Source organism: Streptopelia decaocto (genome assembly GCF_964273445.1).
Source record: "Streptopelia decaocto genome assembly, chromosome: 1".
NCBI lineage: Eukaryota > Metazoa > Chordata > Aves > Columbiformes > Columbidae > Streptopelia > Streptopelia decaocto.
Genome location: NC_138663.1, coordinates 36,282,279 through 36,302,047, shown reverse-complemented (window position 1 = coordinate 36,302,047; position 19,769 = coordinate 36,282,279). Strand labels below are relative to the sequence as shown.

Genomic DNA, 19,769 nt, shown 5'->3' with positions numbered 1-19,769 from the left:
GAGAAAACCATCCATATGAAATTCAGTTTAAACCTGCGAGTATTGGTGGATAACCCCATTGTGTTCACCTTGGTGATGGTTACCAGGGGTGCTGGCGTGGTACTGTAATTGCTATCTCTGAAAATATTGTAGGCAGGAAAAAACAATTAAAAATATGTGTTGCACTGAGTCATTTTACAGTACTCAGCAGTTGTTTGTCAAAGTTGTGAAGGATTTTAGGTATTTTCCACCTTTAGTACACTTTAATTCACCATTCATGACTCCATTAGCAATCTCCATGTTAATACTATTTCATTGTAATCAAGAAGTCACTGCCAGAAGAACGACCATTTCAGTGACCGCCTTATTCCTCTCCAGAGCGGTACCAGTGATTTGTCCCTCCCAGAGGGTAATTCATTAAAATAAATGCAAACCACTGTTTTATGTTGTCTGGTCAGTGTTTGCAGATGTCAATCTATGCTACCGAAAATACATGTGGCAGATATTAAGGGAGGAATCGATGTGCTCCACGGAAACAAGAACAGGCGGGGTTTGGGTTTGGTTTATCCACACTGCCCCACTGAGTGCAGCTACTATTGATTTCAATCCCACAAGTGCCTGATGTCTGTTGCACGGTACCACTTGTCTGTCTTATTTTACAGCTGAATTTGTTTCGCCTTGTACTTTGCGCTCCTATGCCATTGCTATGCTACTTGAAAAAAAAAAGAAAAAAAAAAAAAAGAGATTAATGTGGTTTGTTAATTAAAAAAAGGAAAAAGCCCCAACCTCCAACCCTGGACCAAAAAGCCGCTCTGGGGTGCCTGCGGTGACCAGCGTGGGAGGTGGCAGCGGCACAACCGGGATGCGCCATCCTTGTGCTGCCGTGGGGCACGGGCTCAGCTGACTGCAGAGTGTGGCATAAAATCTGTGTTGCTGCTGGTTTTGATTTGCATGCATGTATTGAGAAAGGTGGGAGAAAGCCCGCTGACTTGTCCCATTCAGCCAGACCCAGTTTATGTTATTTAATTCTATTTAATCTCTCAGCCAGCATCAAATTCTGCATGTAGCCTTCCAGTCTGAGTGAGAAGGTAAGGAAATACGTTGTTCTTTTCTCCCTTAAGTCTGGCTTAGCACCACCACACAAGTTTTTTCTCCCCGCTACCTGGGATGGTGCATCAGCTGGCCTGGTCCTTGACCTGCCACCTCCTGTTTTTCTGCCCACCAGCACTGGCCTTGTTGATCAGCCGGACGCCTGGATGAGAGGAACCGAAATACAGTGCCAGGGTCACCATCCTGCTGGGGCTGGGGGGCAGAGGGGTGGTCAGAGGGAGGTGGGGGATCCAGCGGGGCTGAGTGCCGGGCTGGGGGACAGTGTGAGCCGGGCTGGGGCTGCCGTGGGCTGCGGCACTGAGGGGGAGAGAGGGACTGACACCCCCAAGTCACAAGGATCCCAGTACCCGGCAGGAAACCTTGTTCATGCCGGGTCTGCTGGAGCACAGAGAGCTGCAGCAGGAGCTGCAAACGCCCTGGAGTAAAGCAGAAAGCAAAGGAGTAGAGGCTGTAGTTACAGAGGCATGTCTAAGCTAGGGGGTGGTCTTATTAATTTATTTTTTTAAAACAGTAATTTAACTGTTTTAGCTAACTGGATTTTAAGATGCTAAATTGTTGATCTATTTGGGCTTTCACAGACTATAGTTTCCCTCACCGTCTCCCCCAAGAACCAAGTTAATGGAAAAAGCAATATTCTTACCTACAAGAATGGCACATTCATCCTGTGCCATCACTAGTTAATACTTAGGCTGGTTTCAGTTGTTCCCCAAGTACCAGTACCATCCAGACTAACGTCAAGGCTTGTCCCAGGGTAGCCGTGGTTGAACAGAGCAACTGCGGATCCTTCTGGGCAGGGTAAGTCCCCATGGGCTGCACAGCAAGTAACAAACCACGCGTCTCTACCGAGGAGAACAAAACCCGGGCTGATCCTCTGCGCTTTCCTTATGCAGGCTGAGCAGGTGATTGTGCAGACCGGGACGGATCCCTGTCACCTGCCAAAACCTTTGGCTATCTCGGTGAGAGCTGGGCTTTCTTCCAGTACACAACCTGGAAGCAAGCTAAGAAATCAGTGCAGTGCAACACTGAAACTTCACATTACACAATGGGAGGAGACCTCTCTTCTAGTGTTTTCTTATTTATTTTAAAACAGATTAAAAACCACCACAGAAGCCTTTCTCCTCACCAGCGTATGGGCTGACTGTGGAAATTTGGTTGTATCCTCTGGGCTGTGCAGGACCTTGAAGGAGGAATGACCTTTGCTGTCTCCTCCTGAATGTCTTAGTTGGCTTTTGTGCAGTAGGGGACAAGAAGAAATACCCAAAGTAGGTCACTGGACACTATGGTAGAAAGGCTGCCAGCACAGGCTGATTGATGGGCCCACTAATGACCAGTTGTGTTATGGCAGTTTTCCCAGCATGAAGAACAGAAGTCCTGCTCTGAGCTGGGGTGGCTGGTGTGTCCATCCCCCTGTACTGCCCCACACCACCTGACATCTGTCCTCTTCTTTCCCTCCAGGAAGATGGTGGTCCTCAACCACAACCAGAGATGACTTTAAAACCAGCCCCTTCAGCTGTGGCCCCTGCCTTTTAAAGATTTTTAAATTTTTAAAAAAATTTTAAGCAAGGATTGAAAATGCGTTTCCAGGTAGCTCTTCTCTCCATAAACACACGTAAGTTGGGCAGCATGGTGGGTCTGTCCATGCAGCCGCAGGCCAAGCTCAGGAATTGTCCTCGACAACGTCTGATCCATGACTGAACGTCCCCTGTGCAGCCAACAGCCTGATGCTCACAGTCCTCCAGTTCCTGGGCCCAAGTCCACAGGTGTGTGTGTTGCCACCATTAGCTGGACGAGTCACTGAAGATAAGCTGTGGCACAAGCCCCCAACCCCAGTGTGGTGGCCTCCCTTTTTCTGCTGTAAGTAAGAGCCCCAAGTAGACTTTCTTTTCACTCTGGGAATGTGTATTTAAAATGTGGAAGTTGGAGTGTTTTTTTCACCCCATTTTTTCCTGTGGGGAGGAGGAGACTGGTGACGGGGTGATGGCCAAGTGAGTGGCAGGGGGGTCCCACAGGCAGCATGAGCGGGGGTTGGCCGCCCTCCATGGGTGCTAAAGCAGAACCATGTGAGGTTGGTGGGTCTATGTGGGGGGTCTTCAGGTATGGAGGGACTTTGAGCTTATGGGGATGGTGATCCAAGTCAGGTAGGAGCCTGTTCAGGAACAAGCACTTCTTCAGGCCAAATGGTGATGGGACTTGATGCCAGGTGTAGGTGGCTGGAGGATCCTGATCGTTTTTATGTGGATGGTGGATTGGCAATCCACCTTAAAAAATGTGGCAGTTTACCCAGCAAAACTACACGCACAGACAGAACTATCATCTTTATTATAAAGGTACAGTATGAGGAACAAACCTGAATGTATACTGAAGCTTGTAATGGTACATGCCAAAAATGTACAGTACTATACATAAAAGTGCATTGTCACAACAGATTAACAGTACATTTCTCTTCCAGAACCGTGAAATTTCCATGTTTTTCTTTGTTCTTCAAGAGTGGAAGGAATGCAATGGGAACGCAGCCATACACAAACAGGGAAGGATGCAATGGAAATGCAACAGTACAAGAGCAAGGCTAAAGCTCCTCTAAAATTTAAAGGCACTTTCACATGTACATACTACAGATGTACATTGACACAATTAGGTAACAGTCAACAAGCAGGTAGCTACCAGTACTGCAATTCATCAAACTTGACAGTAAAGGACAATACTGATTGGATTAGGTGTGCAGGAGTTACCCTTTAGTACGTCTGTAGTTGTAGCAGTCTTTCCTGTTACATATCCACTTACTATACTTTTAAGTATCTATAATAACCATCAAACTACACATTTAACTGTGTGAATGCACTAAGAGGATGCATTCACTAAATGCACTGTTTCTAATATTTTCTTTTGCTAAACAATTTCTAATATAAGCATTATGGAGTCCAGTACAGTTATTTAAACATACAAAATTCCCTATGCAATTTAAAGATACAGGTATCCATCTCAATTATGCCAGGTGGGTTAATTTAAAAACACTAGACTAAAACTGCATGTAAATGAATGCTGAAATTCCAGTTTGTTCCACTGATCCTAGTAAACTGGGGAACTACTTGAAAACGTCTCTGGTCCCGACCAAGTGAACAGACCCTACGGACCAGTGCTGGTCTGCAGCTGGGGCTGGCCTGGCTTAGGCTCTCGCTCTGGCTTTAGGACTAGGCAGTACAGTCACAGGGACCGGGTGCTCACCAACTGATGCTGCACAGTCCGCTGCAGGGGATTAAGACTTAGTCTTCAACCCAGACGCACGTGTAGTCCATGGCTGGATTGAGATGGGTTTGCAAATACCAGGAGCAGTTTGGCTCTCAGAGGTGGTTCATGGGATTCTTTTCACACCTGGGGCTTTGCATTTCCTATCTACTGGGTGGAAACCAGAGCAGGAACAAATTACTCCTAAAAAAACCAACAGGAAATCACTCCTGTCACCTCAGTAATTATGTCCATCAAATTTTGTCACTACTTTTTCCCTCCCATACTCAATCTTTTATGTATGGCGAGTGGTAAAACTTCAGGCTTTCCAACAGTGAGATCTTAAATAATACATGGAAAACAGATCTTACTTAAAGCCAGTTGTACTCCTGTAGGTGAGCCACAATTGATTTTTTTTTCCCCATCTTCTTCACTGAAACTTATTTTATGGATTGGATGTTGGAAAATGTATTCACAGAAATAATATTATGGCTTACTGTTGCAATGTGCAAAACAGCTGTATTAGTTCGCGCCTAACAAAGTTTAACAGAGCGCTAAGCGAAGTTGACAGACGTCACTCACGCAGACATAAGAAAGGTACTGATTTCTGCCGTTTAAAAAAATACAAAGGGAAGCGGGAAAGGGGGAAGTGGTTATGGAAAACTTTAGTCAACTTGAATTTAGGCAGCAGAAGCGGGCAGGAGGCAGCCCCTCTCCAGAGACCCCCGTCTCACTGCCGAGGAGCGCAGTGTCCATGCCCTGCAAGGCGGCCAGCGGAGCCGGGTCAGCCCGGGACTCCGACTACTCCAGCTCAAATTGTGCCTTTATGGACAATGAGCAACAAAGTCAACAGGATACTTTGCTGTATTACTGCGAAGTTGAGCCTTTTAATCGCCTACCAGCCAGCCTAATGGACCAGTGGGTTCTTGTACTCCCGGAGCCTGGCTTGCTCAACTATGAACTTCAAAAGAATTTAGCTTTTTGTGAAAAACGTGACATCAGAGAACGAAGGTCTAGCTTCACGGGAAAAGGTACGCTATTACAGAGGACAGCAAAAGGAGTTTCTGAAGATGTGCTTTAGCTGTGACCTGGAATGCTGCTTTTTATCGGTGAGAGCAATGTGATCTCCAGATCCATCCACCACTTGTCTCTCAGGAGATTGACAACAAGAAAGCTAAAGCTCAGTGCCAATTGTGAGAGTTGTGAGGGTTTGGTGTTTTTTTTTTTTGGTGTGTCTTAAATAAGAAATGTGGCCTGAGATGACTTAGACATTCCACACAGACACTTAATCCTCACATGCTAGATTTCAGCTCTTACTAACCTGCTTGAGATTTGGTTTGGTGATCCAGAAATCAGAGGTCCCACCTCCCCTGACCCCCCCACCCCCTAGTTTTGTGCAGGATCTGTTATTTTATAGCTACAGTAAGACTGTGAAGTATGGTACAACGTGGCAAGCTGTTTGTGATCCGTGTTGTTTTTATTAGAAATGGTGCAGCATCAAGATTTCAAGTAAGTCTATGTTTGTTTTTTAAAACGATGCACAATTGTCCAGTTTTTCTTTTAATTGAAACCATACAAAATACAAATGCCCATGTTAATGTAGCTAGTTTCAGACAATACATTCAAAAACACTGAAAACCAGAGCCTCTCCAGTTACAAACATGAACAAACAATGTTACGGAGCCCTGACTTCTATCGTTAATCCATCTTTTTCCCTAGCATACCCCAGCTGGGCACTGTGGGTGGCTGAGCTGTCTACATTGTGCAAGATTTGTCAGCTGGACCCTGGGAAGGAGGGGAAGGCCCGATGCTAGGATTTGTTTTTGGAAGAACAATAGGTTTTGGCCTAAGAGCAGGAGGTTTCAGCTGCACTCCCATTCTCGGGGCCACCATGGGCTTGAATGTACTCATGGTGTCACTGGAAGAACTAGTGCTGCGGCGGATCTGGGGCTCGGAGCTCCTCAAAACCACGCTGTGGAGAGGGCTGAGCGACTCCGTGGAGGTGGCAGGGGTGGGGGTGTTCTTCATCTGCTCCAAGGTGTCCAACACCACGTCGGGAGCGTGCTTGGCCGAGCTCTGCCTCTCCAGCTCACGCAGCTCGTTCAGCGCTGTGTTCATCGTCTCCTCGATGTCCTGGGTCAGAGCACAGAGAGAGTGGGACGTCATTTCAACTGCTACTGAACGCACGGCACTGGAGGAGCAGTGGGAGGGGGTGAAAAATGCAGGAGTTGATTTGCCCACCATCCTCTCTTCAATGAATACTATAGCGCTAAAGCAAATTCCCACTGGATTTATTTGAAAGACACTACGATTGACAAGATGGCAGCTTTGCCTGGATTTACAAATATTTAACCTGTTCGCCTGAGACAGTCAAAATTCAGCTAAGAATATTCTAAAATATCAGTTAAACTAAGTCCCGCAGGCCATTTTATTAAGTGATTGTCAGGACAATGGATATTTTCTCAGCGGCATTTTTAACTGTGAAGATTTCTGTCATCTCTTGGGTACTGACAGCTGTAAAGATTTTAGTCCATTTGCCGTCTCTTAGCTGACGGCTCCCCTCATCTAGTGCCCCAGGTGCCCAGGATCTGTATTGCCTCATGGGGACAATAAACAAGGTTTTGTAAGGAAATAAAGCTTGTGTGTCTATCAGCTCTTCTATTTCTCTGAGTTAAATTTTAAGCAGAAAAAACTTCAAGATGTTGTTCAGTGAGCTAACCTAAGAAATTTTTTTTTTAATCAGGATTTCTAGCACAAATGCTGAAAGAATGCATCAAGACACTAGTTTACCATTTTTCAGTGGCACTGAGATACAACTGAGATTAAATATCTGGTGTTCCTTGTTTGCTCACAGTAACTTTCACGCAGTTTAATCAAAGTTTGGGTTCTCTCAATGCCAAATGATCACTAGTCTGTGTACGAAAGCATACAGCTTAAACCAAACAGCACTGCGTGTGGTTTCAGGAAAGTAAATAAATAACTTACAGTAAAATAAAACAGTAACAATGTTTACAGTTTCTGATTCTCTAATGCACAGTTCAGCTTTCTGACCCAAGCACGACAGTCCCTTCTATCCCTCGTTGGAAGCAGAGTTTGAAAGCAACCATCACCAGTACATTAAATTTTAAAACATGAGTGCCAGCGTTATTGTAAAATACTTTTGCAATCATATTGTGCCCTCAGGGCGCTCCCAGTAATCACGTTATACTACCTAGACAAAATGCGAGTTCTGAAGACAGCAGCATCTATTTGCTCAAGAGCTGTTACCAGCTCTGTACAACAGACAAATCTGATGATTCGGGTGCTCCCTATTCCATCTTCACTGCCAGAGATGAGACCGGTGAGTGCTCACACAAGGACAAGATGGCCCGCGATGTATTTGTGTCTTGCACATGGGGTTCTTAGGCACAACTACAAGCATCAAATCAACATACGGTATGAACTATATGAAAACTATGTAAAATCCACAGGACCCTGGAATGTAAATCTGTGCTTTGAATGGCAGTGGTCACTGCTAGGCAGCCAGAGCACCTTTCTGCAAAGCATAATACTGAGGAATAATTGAACACTAATTACATGCAAGTTAGAATAGGCCAGGCTCCATCAGAGCACACAGATTTACGCCGCTGTTGTAATCAGATACTATCCTGGTGTTCTGCATGGCAGAGGTGATTTCATTATGGTGTAACAGGAAATAATTTGTTTTTATTGCTACCAAAACATCTATTACCCCTTGTGCTTCTTCTATCTGGGATCCCTTAATGCGCCTTATTTCACACATACTCTGTTTAAAAAGCGAAGCAGGATATTCTGCACATGTACTCTTAGCAGGGTACGTGCTCTGTGCTATGCTGCTCACGGAGCCTTGCTCCTCAGAAAATCAGAGTGTGACATAAAATAAAAAAGACACAAACCTGAGCTATTGACTCTGGGTCCAGTGGTTTATGGTCATTGAAACCTGTGTACTGACCAGATGATGTAGATCTTCTAATTGGAGGGCTATCAATCTTCTTCAGAGAATCGTGCCTACTGATGTTGGTGAGACTGCCGTGTCCAGGTCTACGCCTCCTCTCAGGGCTGTCGGCGTTGAGGCTGCGGTTTTGAAGGAGGGCCCTGGGACTGCAGTGAGTTGCCAGGTTGGGGGAACCCAGCTCCACAGATGAGTTGGAGAGAGGGTGAGGTGGGTGCACTGGGCAGTGACCGTCACTGCTCCGCCCGGGGCGTCTTAGAGGAGGTGGAGGTTCTGATCTCTTTCTTTGCCTGCACCAATGAAGAAGTGGTTACATGACAAGTTGTAGAGACCCACCATAAGCACACGGAGAAGTAATTGCTGTGTTACCTGAGCTGTGAGCAGTCCTACTGAAAATGTTATGCTCAAGCTTACCTTCCTAAATACACATCAGAGTGACGGTCAGTGGGAGAGTTCATGTCCTTTGATGACGACTTGTCTTCGGTTATGGGTCCGCTGCTGGCTTCACTGTCTGCTTTTTGGCTCAGCGTATCTGAGAAAGTGTCATCCCTGAACAGAACGCACATGGTGAGATGAGAAGTCAGTAGCTAGGTGGGACAGAGAACATCTGGGCACTCCCAGATTTTAATCCCCTTAAGAAAAGCAGGCATGTTATAAGACACTCCAAAAGTTGCTTATAATCCTTCTCTTTACCGAGATCTTCACATTTTGACTGCAGCCTTTTCTGTAAACAACAACTTTGTCTTCCTTGGCAAAGCACATGCTTAATACTGTAAAATAAGAGTTTAGGGCTGTATAACTCCAGCCCTTGCTATTCTGAAGTTAAATGTCAGCAATTGCTACAAAGAGATAGTAAAATTAAAAGAGATGCAGCGGTGTCCACCTCTTAATGAATATAATCATAATGAATATAAACAACGTAGCTTAGCCTTGTAGTAGCTTTTGATGAAGAGCTGTCAATTCAGGGCAATGAAGACAGAGACATCCTGCATAGAAGGCTAATGTTTTATCTACCTGGGCCTTCAAACCACTGTACAGCTTGAAAATCACTTTGTTAATTGCTTCAGCATGTTTTTACGCCCCACCAAGAACCCAGTTATGCCAGACACTGCTTACATATCCTGCACCACTATGTACTGGTGAGGGACAAGGCCGTCAATTCCGTTGTGCCTTCCTTCCCACCAGTCTTCAGACGCTCGGTGATAGAGCAGCAGGGAAGCTCCTTTCTTGAATGAGAGTTCTCGTGCAGATCTTCCAACGTAGTCAAACTTGGCTATAGCTTCTATGGGCTCACACTCTGGGTACGGAGGGAAGAAGAACAGATATCAGATTCCACACCAGCTTACCTGCTCATTTTGGTTTCATAAAACCCACTTATTGTATTTTGTTCTTATTGAGCAGAGCTGACAGAAATCAGGCAGACGTCAGGCAGCCTTTACAGTGTGTCCTTCACAAAGAAACATAATTAATCCATGCCCCAAGTGTGAAATATCTGGGTTGCTTCACAAGCTGCAGAAAAAACAACAGCAAACTCAAATAAATGTCACAGCAGCTGCTGCTGGGAGAGAGGCCTCTGCCTCCTGCTGCAAGGGCTCCTTCATGGCTGGGGGGCAAGACAGAGGCCAGGCAATGAAGACCTCCAAAAATAACTTGAAGAAACCCAGATGAACAATCAGAGCAATAAGGGAAAAACAAACCACTGCCTTTAACACCCACAGTGGCAAAGGGAGGAAGATAGGTTTTCCCTCTGAATGAGCAGGGATGCTCTGCCTAACTGGGCTATGAGATTTCTGTCTTTTGCATGATGAATGCACAGACCTAGTGACAACCTAGTGTTCTACACAACGCCAAAGCCCAGTGCTTTAATCTGCTTCCTTAACAGCCTTTTTGAGCGAGGCAGACAGCTCCAGGCCGCCTCAGGATGACCCCTCCGCAGGGGCAGCCCTTGTGCGGCCTGAAGTTGCCTGCGGCAGCTCTGGCTGCTCCAGCCTCCTGAGCTCCTCTGGTTTCTGCAGGGGAGGCCGGTGTTTTCTGAGGTCAAACATCGGTTACAGCAGTCCTGGCTAATCTTCCCTCAGTATACTGGTAAATTCAGCCTTACGCTGGTGACGGACTCCATCCTGTAACCTAAGCTTGGGTTGGAAACTTGCTGATGCCATTGGAGGGCCCCTGCGGAATGTCTGCCTGCAGGTATCTTCACAGCTGTGCCCGGACATCAGTGAAACAGCTATGATTTTATCAACCTCTAGTTTCTTCTGCACAAAACCAAAAGAACCTGAGCTCAAACAGATGAAAATTTGTCACCGCAGTCTCACAACATAAAGAAAAACCTGCAAAATACAGGTTTAAAAATCACACGTTTTGTTGACTCCAGTAACTCAGAGTCCCTGAAATGACAAATTTCTTTACATAATTAAAGCAGTATTTATATGGAAATTAGCATCTGGGCTAATGACTAGCATAGCAACTTTCTGTCTGGTGCAAATTAAAATCGCTGAGGTTGTAATTCCCCGAAGAACCAGGCTGGTAATAAAAGCCACCATCCCTTTATGACAACATTTTGCACAGGAATGTCTTTTTAAAATTAGCTTCATCCTGCAGCATGAAAACATAATGAAAGCACCTTTACTGAGGTTATAGTTTGCAGCTGTTTTTTTAAAATATTTTTTTTAATTATTATTTTTAATAACTTGCCCAGCCTGCAGAAGGCTGTCTTGTGGTTTGCTGCTTCTGCAGTCACGCTAAGAGCTTCTGTCAGTGATGAGCTGCAGGGTGCTTGGGACTTACAAACCCAGAAACTTCCCTGAGATGGCATACAGTGATGTGGGGAATTCACTGTTACACATGCAACAGTAATGTCTGCTGGCAGAAATTACTTTGATTATATAAATGCGAATAAGAACGTAGCAATAACAGTATTAATTCCTGAGAATGCACTGCTACTGACTGGGTCACTGGCAGGCATTCCCCAGTGGGTGGTGGGCGGGGGGGTGTGATATATTTCTTGGCTTTATGTTTTTAAGCAAAGAAAATGTAAAGACAACACAGAAAGAAACATTCAAAAAAACTGGGAAAACTTTAATGCTGGTGTATGTACTAGTGATATATTCTAATATACAACCTTGGTTTCATTTCTAGATACTCTACCTACAGTATATCTGTAACAGAATGTATAGACGTGACAAAGCAACTATAGGCGTGGAAAGACACTACTGCCAAATGAAAAGAAATAAACTAAACATCCCCGTTTATCTTGCATCATGTTTAAGAGGTCAATATTAAATAGAATGTCAATAACGTAACAATGACAAAAGAATGCTGTTTTTACACATATCATGCATATTGCTTGTGGAATTAATTATAAGAAGTTATTACGGGATTGAGTAGGATTGAAAAGTAGCAGACACTTGTATGAACACGCTGTTCTCAGACTGTGGGTAAGTTATGGGTTATGGAAGAGTGGGTCAAGAATTCAGAAGCAAAAGCTCCCAGGTTTCAGTGAGCCAGTCACTCACTAAAGGGTAATACTTGAAAATGTAAAATAAATCCCCAACCAAACAAAAAAGCCTTTACAGTAAGTAAAAAAATCCCAGTTTGCCTTTACATATTTTCCTTTGGCATCCTCTGAAGGTAACTGGTAATGGTCATGGGTACTGGATTAATTGATAAACCCCTACACTGATTAGCTATGTGATTTCCCATTTTTCTGCTAATTTCAACAGACCATATAGTATCCCACATTTGAATCTATAGGTCTTCCTATTTACAAATTAATGGACTAAACTAGAAATAGTTCTGTCTCCCTCAGTGGAATTACACTAATCTAAGCATGGTGCATGACATGAATCTGTTTTTTGTGTCCTTCCCTCGCCTGCAAGATTCACGTACGTCCTCAGAGGTCTGAGGGAAGTTGCCCCACTGGAACCAGCTGTATGAACTGGTAATGTACTGTAATGGATGTGACTTCAGAGGCATGTTCGTTAGATTGCCTAGGCAACAAATCCCACCTCCTTGGGGAGGAGGGCCCAGTAGATATCACACAGTTTTCTTAATGGAAGCAAAAATAAGTTCAGACAGGCTTTATGATTTTGAAAGGGGCATTTCCTTTGCTTGAATGTTGCTTTTACATGGAGAGAACTTTCCTATAGCAAACAGTACTGAGACTGTACTTAAATAGTAATTCACCTTGTTACAGGTCAAGCCTTAATAGTTAAAACCAAAGTACCATGACAGTTACTCCTAGAAATAAATGCATTTTGCAAAGCTAAGACATTTAATATCAAGGTTACCGAATGACAGACAAGCATTTTCAAAAAAGCAAAGGTGCTAAAAGCTAAATTTGGGATCTGTAACTCAAATTCCATGTGGTACTGAATGTCTAACAGTAAAACTGACAGCTCAGAGGGAAATTTAATTGCACTGCTCTGTCCAGACCTGGGGGCATTTGCCTACAATAGCAAGAAGTATTTGATGACATACAGGATCTCACCCGCTATTGTCTCTAGTGACTCGGTCAATGCTATGGAACTGAAAAATTAGGACAAACTGAAGAACTGTGGGAAAAAATTTCCACTGCTTGGAAGAGGAGGAAGGGCAGAAGAACCATAAGAGCTAATTTAAATGTTGGGATTGGAGCTCCAGATGTGGCACTAACCTCCCTGGGGGGTGACGGCACTGAGGTGGCACCGAGCTGCCCTCTGCGCCCCAGGGCACAGGGAGCTAAGGAAAAGAGGGGAGACCATCCCCTGCACTTTTAGGGGGGGCTGCTGTTACTCTGCTCTTCCTCAGCTCTCCCAGATGTACCCTGGCTGTTGGGACTACAGCACGTCCTTGAACTCCCTGGGAAGAGGTTCCTTCTCCATGTGTTTATCCTCTTCTGCAGAGGAGACCAGCGGCTTTTCCATTTCTAAGTCCTGACTGAGGAACGGAAAAAGTAAAGAAATGCTGCAAGGTGTTGACAGAACAGAATTTGGCAAAATGCTGATGACAGAACGCACTGCTGAAGAGCGGGAAAATTACTGTGTTGGGGACACAACAATAACTTACAGCCTTACGTGCTCCTGTAATTTTTGTTTCCAGCAGCACTACCACCTTAATTTTTACCCTATGTTTATGAGATATCTATGAACAGTAGGATATTAATTGTATGTATGTTTTCCCAGGAGAAACCCATCTGTTTAACTTCCTCAGGAAATTCTCTCTTACTTCCTTTGAAAACAAACCTAGTCACCCTTTTCCATATGCCTCCAACAAGAATAAAACATCTCCAGCAAACTGAAGGTAAAGGAAATGTGCTAAAACCTGCTTCAGTAAAACTTGAACAATATCCTTTGAATCTTTACTGCAGAGGCACTTACAGGTAAAGGTTTTTCTGCAGCAAAACTACAGATAGATTTTTTTTGGTGCCTCAAGCTTGAGTACAAATGTTCTGAACTTCACACATTAAATTTCCTGTCCAAATTTAGGAGAAAGAAGAAACTTTGGTGTTTTCCTTACTAGAGATGCTTTCTGCACATTTAAAGAAGACTGAAAACATTACAGCAAAACACATCTCCTTCTTCTCTCTCTCCAGTGATCAGCAGAAATATAAGAACACAAGTAGTAACCTTAGAAAAAAAAAGGCAATTTATATGCTTAAACTTAAGCAGTTATGAAGTGTTTATATGCTAAATTGTAAATTCCAGCCTTCTCTTCCCCAAGCTACCAGATTCTATCTCTGCAGACATAATTTATTTTTTAATTTTTAAGAAGTCTTTGTGTTTTCTAAACTGTAATTAAACATTTCTAGTGCTATGGAGCCAGCCCCTACAGACAGGTTTATTCTAGTAGGCACAGGGAGATTCACTTTTAGTTTAACTTTATACAGCAAATAATTCTTATAACAACAATAACTAAAGTAGAAAATTAAATCCTTTTGCTTTTGATCATAGCATCTGGATTATGTTTCAATAACACAGTAATTCCTATGGGGTTAGCTGCTTGGTCTTGTGTATGTATACAACATCTTAGTATAAAACTAATCAGATTTTCAACATCTAAAAAAAATTAGTTATAGAATCTGATTCTTCCACCTCCTAACAGAGGGAAATACCTAAGTACCACATGTCTGATCAATACAGCAACAATGGTGCGTCTCCCTTTCCACAAAGAGCTGTCAGTGATGCATTCAGCTTATACTCAATGAATCAATCACATTAAACCCCCAAAATACTCCAGACGCTTTTTCGTCCATCACAGGTCAATCACTGACTCTCAGGAAGTTCGATATGGAAACTGAAAAATTGTCACCCACTCTCATATTTGCTATCAAGGACATTTTATAAAAGGAATTGTCCAAAGGACAAACACATGAATGTATATGCAAAGAGATGGTAAGTGCATCTAATTTAAGGCCTGTAACCTACATTAGAAAAATGTGCTCCTATAATGGACAGCCATAGCCATGGAAAAAAAAGGGTTAGAGCTTGCAGGGTGGGAACTGAAGGCCAACACTGTTTTGTATGTGATCCAGGCTTGCTAATCTTTATCTTTGCAGCAGTGTTTCCCTAGATTACACATATTTTCGTGCTAACAATTATTTTGCTGTAAACACAAATGCTTTCTGCTGCTTCCTTTTGGCACTGAATTAATTAAAAAGGTGTGATGGGGCAACTAGAATTAAACTGCTGACTGATCTGGTGAACGAAAAGCCATGTCTTGAGCAGTAAAATCTTTTAACAGAATTCTCTCCTGTTGACAGTTATTCTCTCCAGGGTTTGTCTCCACCAGTGACAGAGTTGTAACACAGGCAGCACCACAACGGGAATGTAAAACTGTTATTGATAATAATCAACACAGTGGTGGGTAGAGCCCATGACTACTGAGGCACAGGTGATGTACTATGCAAAGAAATGGTCCTGCTCCTCCGGCTCCAGCTTATGTTTTAATCTTTCCTAGGCACGGCTTTGAAGTAACAGTTTCTGATTGCTGATGAAAAGCTGCACTTTTCCACGCCAATTCAGGCCTTTATCTCTCAGTTTGGTCACAGGACCCAAAAGTCAGCCCCAATATACTGAACTGGTGTGTTGCCTGCATTTCATTACTTCACTTGTGCTCTAAATGACAGACAGACAGACTCCTTCGGCTTCCACTCTTGCTTCATACCTCTAATGGAAGAAGGAGCTCTTATAATAAAACATAGCTATAGTTCCTTGGAAAAATACAGCGCAATTATGACTTTGTTCGCACCATTTAGTGTAACTGTGTTGTAGGAAGATGGTGGGTTTAGCTCTACAGAGCTGGTCAAGAGGAACCCATGTACCAGCTGTCTTGTAAAACTGTCAGTATTCCCTGCTGTGGGTTCAGGCATGGGTAGACACTCCAGGCAGAAGATTAACATCAACTTATCTCTTACCTTGAATTTTAATCCCTTCTGTGACGCCTGCCCACCCAATCGCCCCTCCTCTCCAAGCAGCTGCACTGACAGACTCTGCCTGTCCCTCCTCATGGCAGCAAAGGGGCAGAGAAGCCAATCTGTCACCGACAGCTTGTCGACGTGACAAAGCCGACAGATACAGCTCGAGTGGAACTATTGTTTACATTGTTCTGTATGCAATAGGACCAGTGTAGCCAGGTTTCCTATAGATACATCTTCCTGTTCCCCTTCCCTATGGCAATTGTCCCAGCTCCAAATCAGTATCCCTCATGACATCCTTTGGAAAAACAAAAATAAAAGTCCTTCTCTGCTGGAGCTCTTTTCCTCCCCTTTCCCCCTCTCTGTCTCTTCCCCTTCCTCCTTCCACACATCCTCTGAGACGGACAAGGGCAGCTTTTGTTTCTGCTGGTGCTCAGTGCACAGGTGCTGGTTGCTCTGTCTGGGCTGACTGCTGGCCAGTTACGCAGTGAGTTCACACTGCAGCTTTTCTCTACAGGGAGTGTTACTCTGAATCCTCTTCCTCTAACTGGCTACTAATTGTCAAGAAACTGTCAGCTATCTAACAATTTTGACACCTCTTTCCACCTGTTATATTTGCTTGAAACCGAGCAGAAGCTACTGGGAGGGACATGTGAAGGATGGTCCAACTGAAACATGTCACAGTCAAATACACCTATAGGAAATCTGACTAAAAAGAGTGGATCTAATAGAGATGCATCCATTTTTTCATGGACATCTATCGTACCCAGAACTATCAGAGTATATGTGATTAGTATTTATAGCAAATGACTGTTGTTCAGAAGTTTCACTGCGGGGGGTACACAGTGGTTTTAAATCCTTTAGATGGAACATCTTTTAAATTTATATCAAAATAGAGCCTGCTGAATGGCAAATATCCTTTAGTTGATATATTTAAAGACAAATTGTTGATAAGTTTGGATTTTGCAGACAAAAGACAAAGAGATACTAAAAATGTATAATTGTATCAGAAAATAATATGTGCTGACTGAAATAGTTTTTCTCTTGCCCTTCCTGACTGGGAAAATCAGGAGAGAACAAGGAAACAGCTGGTCAAACACAGATGAATCAGAGTTAAAACGCACACAAACAGAGATTAAAGATGCCGGCTTTGCCACAAAACACCAAGACTGAAAACCCCTTCTTTCAAATAAGATGCAATCAGGAAAGGAAGAAGGTCTCCCGCATGAAACACCTGTAAAACGTGCTCCCATCAAAGGCAGAGTAACGTAACAGACGTACCGTCTTCACTGGTGTGGGGCTCCGTACTCGCGTCCTGGTCCACCTCCTCCAATGTACCATGTTCGCTGTATGGGCTGTCACTGGATGGAGACAGAAGGTCAGGCAGAGAGACAAACCACACATCTCAAAAACATGCCACCCCATGAGATTAATTTAAAATTATTCTTACAATGTTGTAAAGTTATGCGCAATATAATTCTCATGACACGCTATGAATACGCAATTACTGAAAAAGCCTACACACCTCTCATTCGAATAACATCTTCATTTATTAAGAAGTTCCAAGAACCTTTGGATCCTTTCATGTATAAAAAGTGTGTGTGTAGTGCTAAGAGAGGAGCAGGGGGAAGGCATCATAAGCTGAAATTTGGTAGGGTGGTTTGCAGCCAGAGAGCCAGTTTCCTACCTGGCTGTGTGCTCTGCACAGTACAGCTGGAATTCTGGCTGTGTTAGGCTGAACACAAAGGTAGCTTCCTCCACAACATGTTGTAGGGAATCTCATCCTAACTGCCTTTGCTTAATGTTTTTTTATGGCTAACACTTCACTATGTGAACCTAAATGCTCTTCTCATTTATCTTCATAGTTCTGTTGTGTGTGAAAGCAATCCTGTATCACAGGAATTATCCAGACAACCAGCCTAATGATGTTGTTAAGGAGACAGAAGGGTAATATTCTGACTTACCAATAGTCATCTCCAGCCATGCATTTTTCATACACTGGGCCATCAAGTTCTTTAGCATCCGGAAAAATAGCCTCATGATGGATGATGATAGTTTTGATTATCTCATTCACGTGTGCCTGACAAGACACTTGGTCTTGTATGTCTGGAACAGGCATCAGGGTTGGCCCGAAACAAATGGCCAGGTTGTACGGATCCATCATGTTTTCATCACTGTACTGTGAAAGGCTGTTATAACAGAAAAATCAAGAAAAATTGACTTTTCCACTGTGACTAACCTTATTCTGAAAACTAGAGAAACTTTATGTTCGATCACATCTCAGAGATTTCCTGTTCTCCTTGACACTTAATCCCACATAAAGTAACAAGAGAAAAAGAGGATTTCTTCAATAGGCTATATACACTATAAAGTGAGTTCATCGCATACATATGTATGTACATATATGTGTTCCCACACTGCTGTGTTTACTATACACTGACCTGATGGGATAATGTAAATGCATTAACTGCTGCTGCTTCTGTCTGATCAGTGCTTATCCTTGGAGGTCCAAGTGGGCTGGATCCAAAGTGGATACACATGCCCATCTCTTCTCATCAGACCTCGATGCATCTCTACCATCAACTGGCTACATAACTTAGGCAGACTGTATTGTCTTCTGGAAGCAATTAAGTTCTAGTTTCTGTTTTCACCATACGACCTAAAATCCCTGAGCACCTTGCCTTTTGCCCACAAACTTCCACTAGAGTTTCATTTTGGAAGCATCCATTTTGGATGCTCTTTACCTCAATGTTGTTCTACACTCTGAAGCAGCACACGAATTATGATGTCTGGTTGTATTTAAATACAGCATCATATTCCCTTTAGAAAGGGAATCTGAGAGAGTGTTTTTCATGTAGAAACAATACAAACTGAAGAGGCAAACCTTCTACATGACTCCCCTCATAATCAGCTTGTAAAATTTATCATGGTCTCCCCTTTCTTATGCCATGATTTATTATCATGTCATGAGTGTTAATTGGAGACATCTTGTTCTACTGATTTATAAAGTGGTCCAGCCTTTATAGGTGTGCAAGAATGTGTGAAAAAGATGACAACTATCATCATGAAGCAAGTGAAGTTCTGCTGGTGGCTGGCAGCATGTGGTGCTCCTCCGGGCTCAACACTGAGGCTGATATTGCTCAATATCTCCATGAATGACCTAGACAATGGGATGGAGCACACGCTCAGCCAGCTTAGAGATGATGCCACACTGTGGCAGGGCAGAAGATACACTAAAGGTTGGGGGTGCCATTTAGAAGGATCTTGACAAGATGGAGGAATGGACGAACAGGGATTTCATAAAGTTCAACAAGGATCAGCACAAAGTCCTGCCCATGAGATGGAATAACCCCATGTATTATTACAGTCGGGAGCTGACTGATGGATAGCAATTCTCAAGGAAAAACACTGGGAAAAGCATTGGACAAGAAGCTGGCAATGTGCCCCACTGCAAAGAATAGTAATTGCACTTTTAACTTTATTAGGAAGAGCACCTCAAGGGAACTGGTTGTTCCTCTTCCACTTGGTTCTCATGAAGCTGCACATGAGTACTATCTCTAGCCTGGAGAGACTGACAAACTGGTGCAAGTCCAGAAAAGGACTATGGAGATGGCTGAGGATCTGGACCATAAGGGCTATAAAGTGAAACGGAGAGAACTGGCTTTCTTCAGGCTTTACAAGAGAAGGCTACTGGACAATCTAGCTGCAACCTTCTACTATCAAAATTACAAACAAGAGAGAGTCAGACACAGGTGTGCAGCAAAGGGGTGAGAGGCAACGGACACAAGTCACAGAAAGGGATCTTCCAACTGGAAGCAGGAAGAATATTCTTCATTATAAGGGTGATGAAGCACTGGGACTGACTGCCCAGAGAGGCTGTGGATTCTCTGGCTTGAGCAACTTGATCTGACTTCAAAAGCTCTGAGCAGCAGACTAGACCAGAGGAGGTCTGCCATGAGGTCTGGTGACTTCCCATGGCCGAGCAGGCATAATTGCATATGCAAAAAGCAGAGCTGGATTTACAGAAAGTCAAACTATGGGAACATTTTTCCTGTGGATGCACCAGGAGCAATTTGCAGGTGGTAAGGGATTTAG

At 43.6% G+C, this 19,769-nt stretch overlaps 1 protein-coding gene across 3 annotated transcripts in view; it reads right to left on the bottom strand.

The window, feature by feature from the left end:
* Positions 1-3,389: 3,389 nt before the first annotated feature.
* Positions 3,390-19,769, bottom strand: part of SRGAP1 (SLIT-ROBO Rho GTPase activating protein 1) — a 145,594-nt gene continuing 129,214 nt past the window's right edge. For all 3 annotated transcript variants that reach the window (XM_082043241.1, XM_082043242.1, XM_082043243.1), the window contains 6 exons: positions 17,639-17,863; positions 16,956-17,035; positions 9,398-9,578; positions 8,696-8,830; positions 8,226-8,571; positions 3,390-6,444 (listed from right to left, as the gene is read on the bottom strand). In XM_082043241.1, coding sequence (XP_081899367.1) covers positions 6,067-6,444; positions 8,226-8,571; positions 8,696-8,830; positions 9,398-9,578; positions 16,956-17,035; positions 17,639-17,863 — 1,345 coding nt within the window. In that variant the 3' untranslated portion in view covers positions 3,390-6,066. The remainder of the gene's footprint in view (positions 6,445-8,225; positions 8,572-8,695; positions 8,831-9,397; positions 9,579-16,955; positions 17,036-17,638; positions 17,864-19,769) is intronic.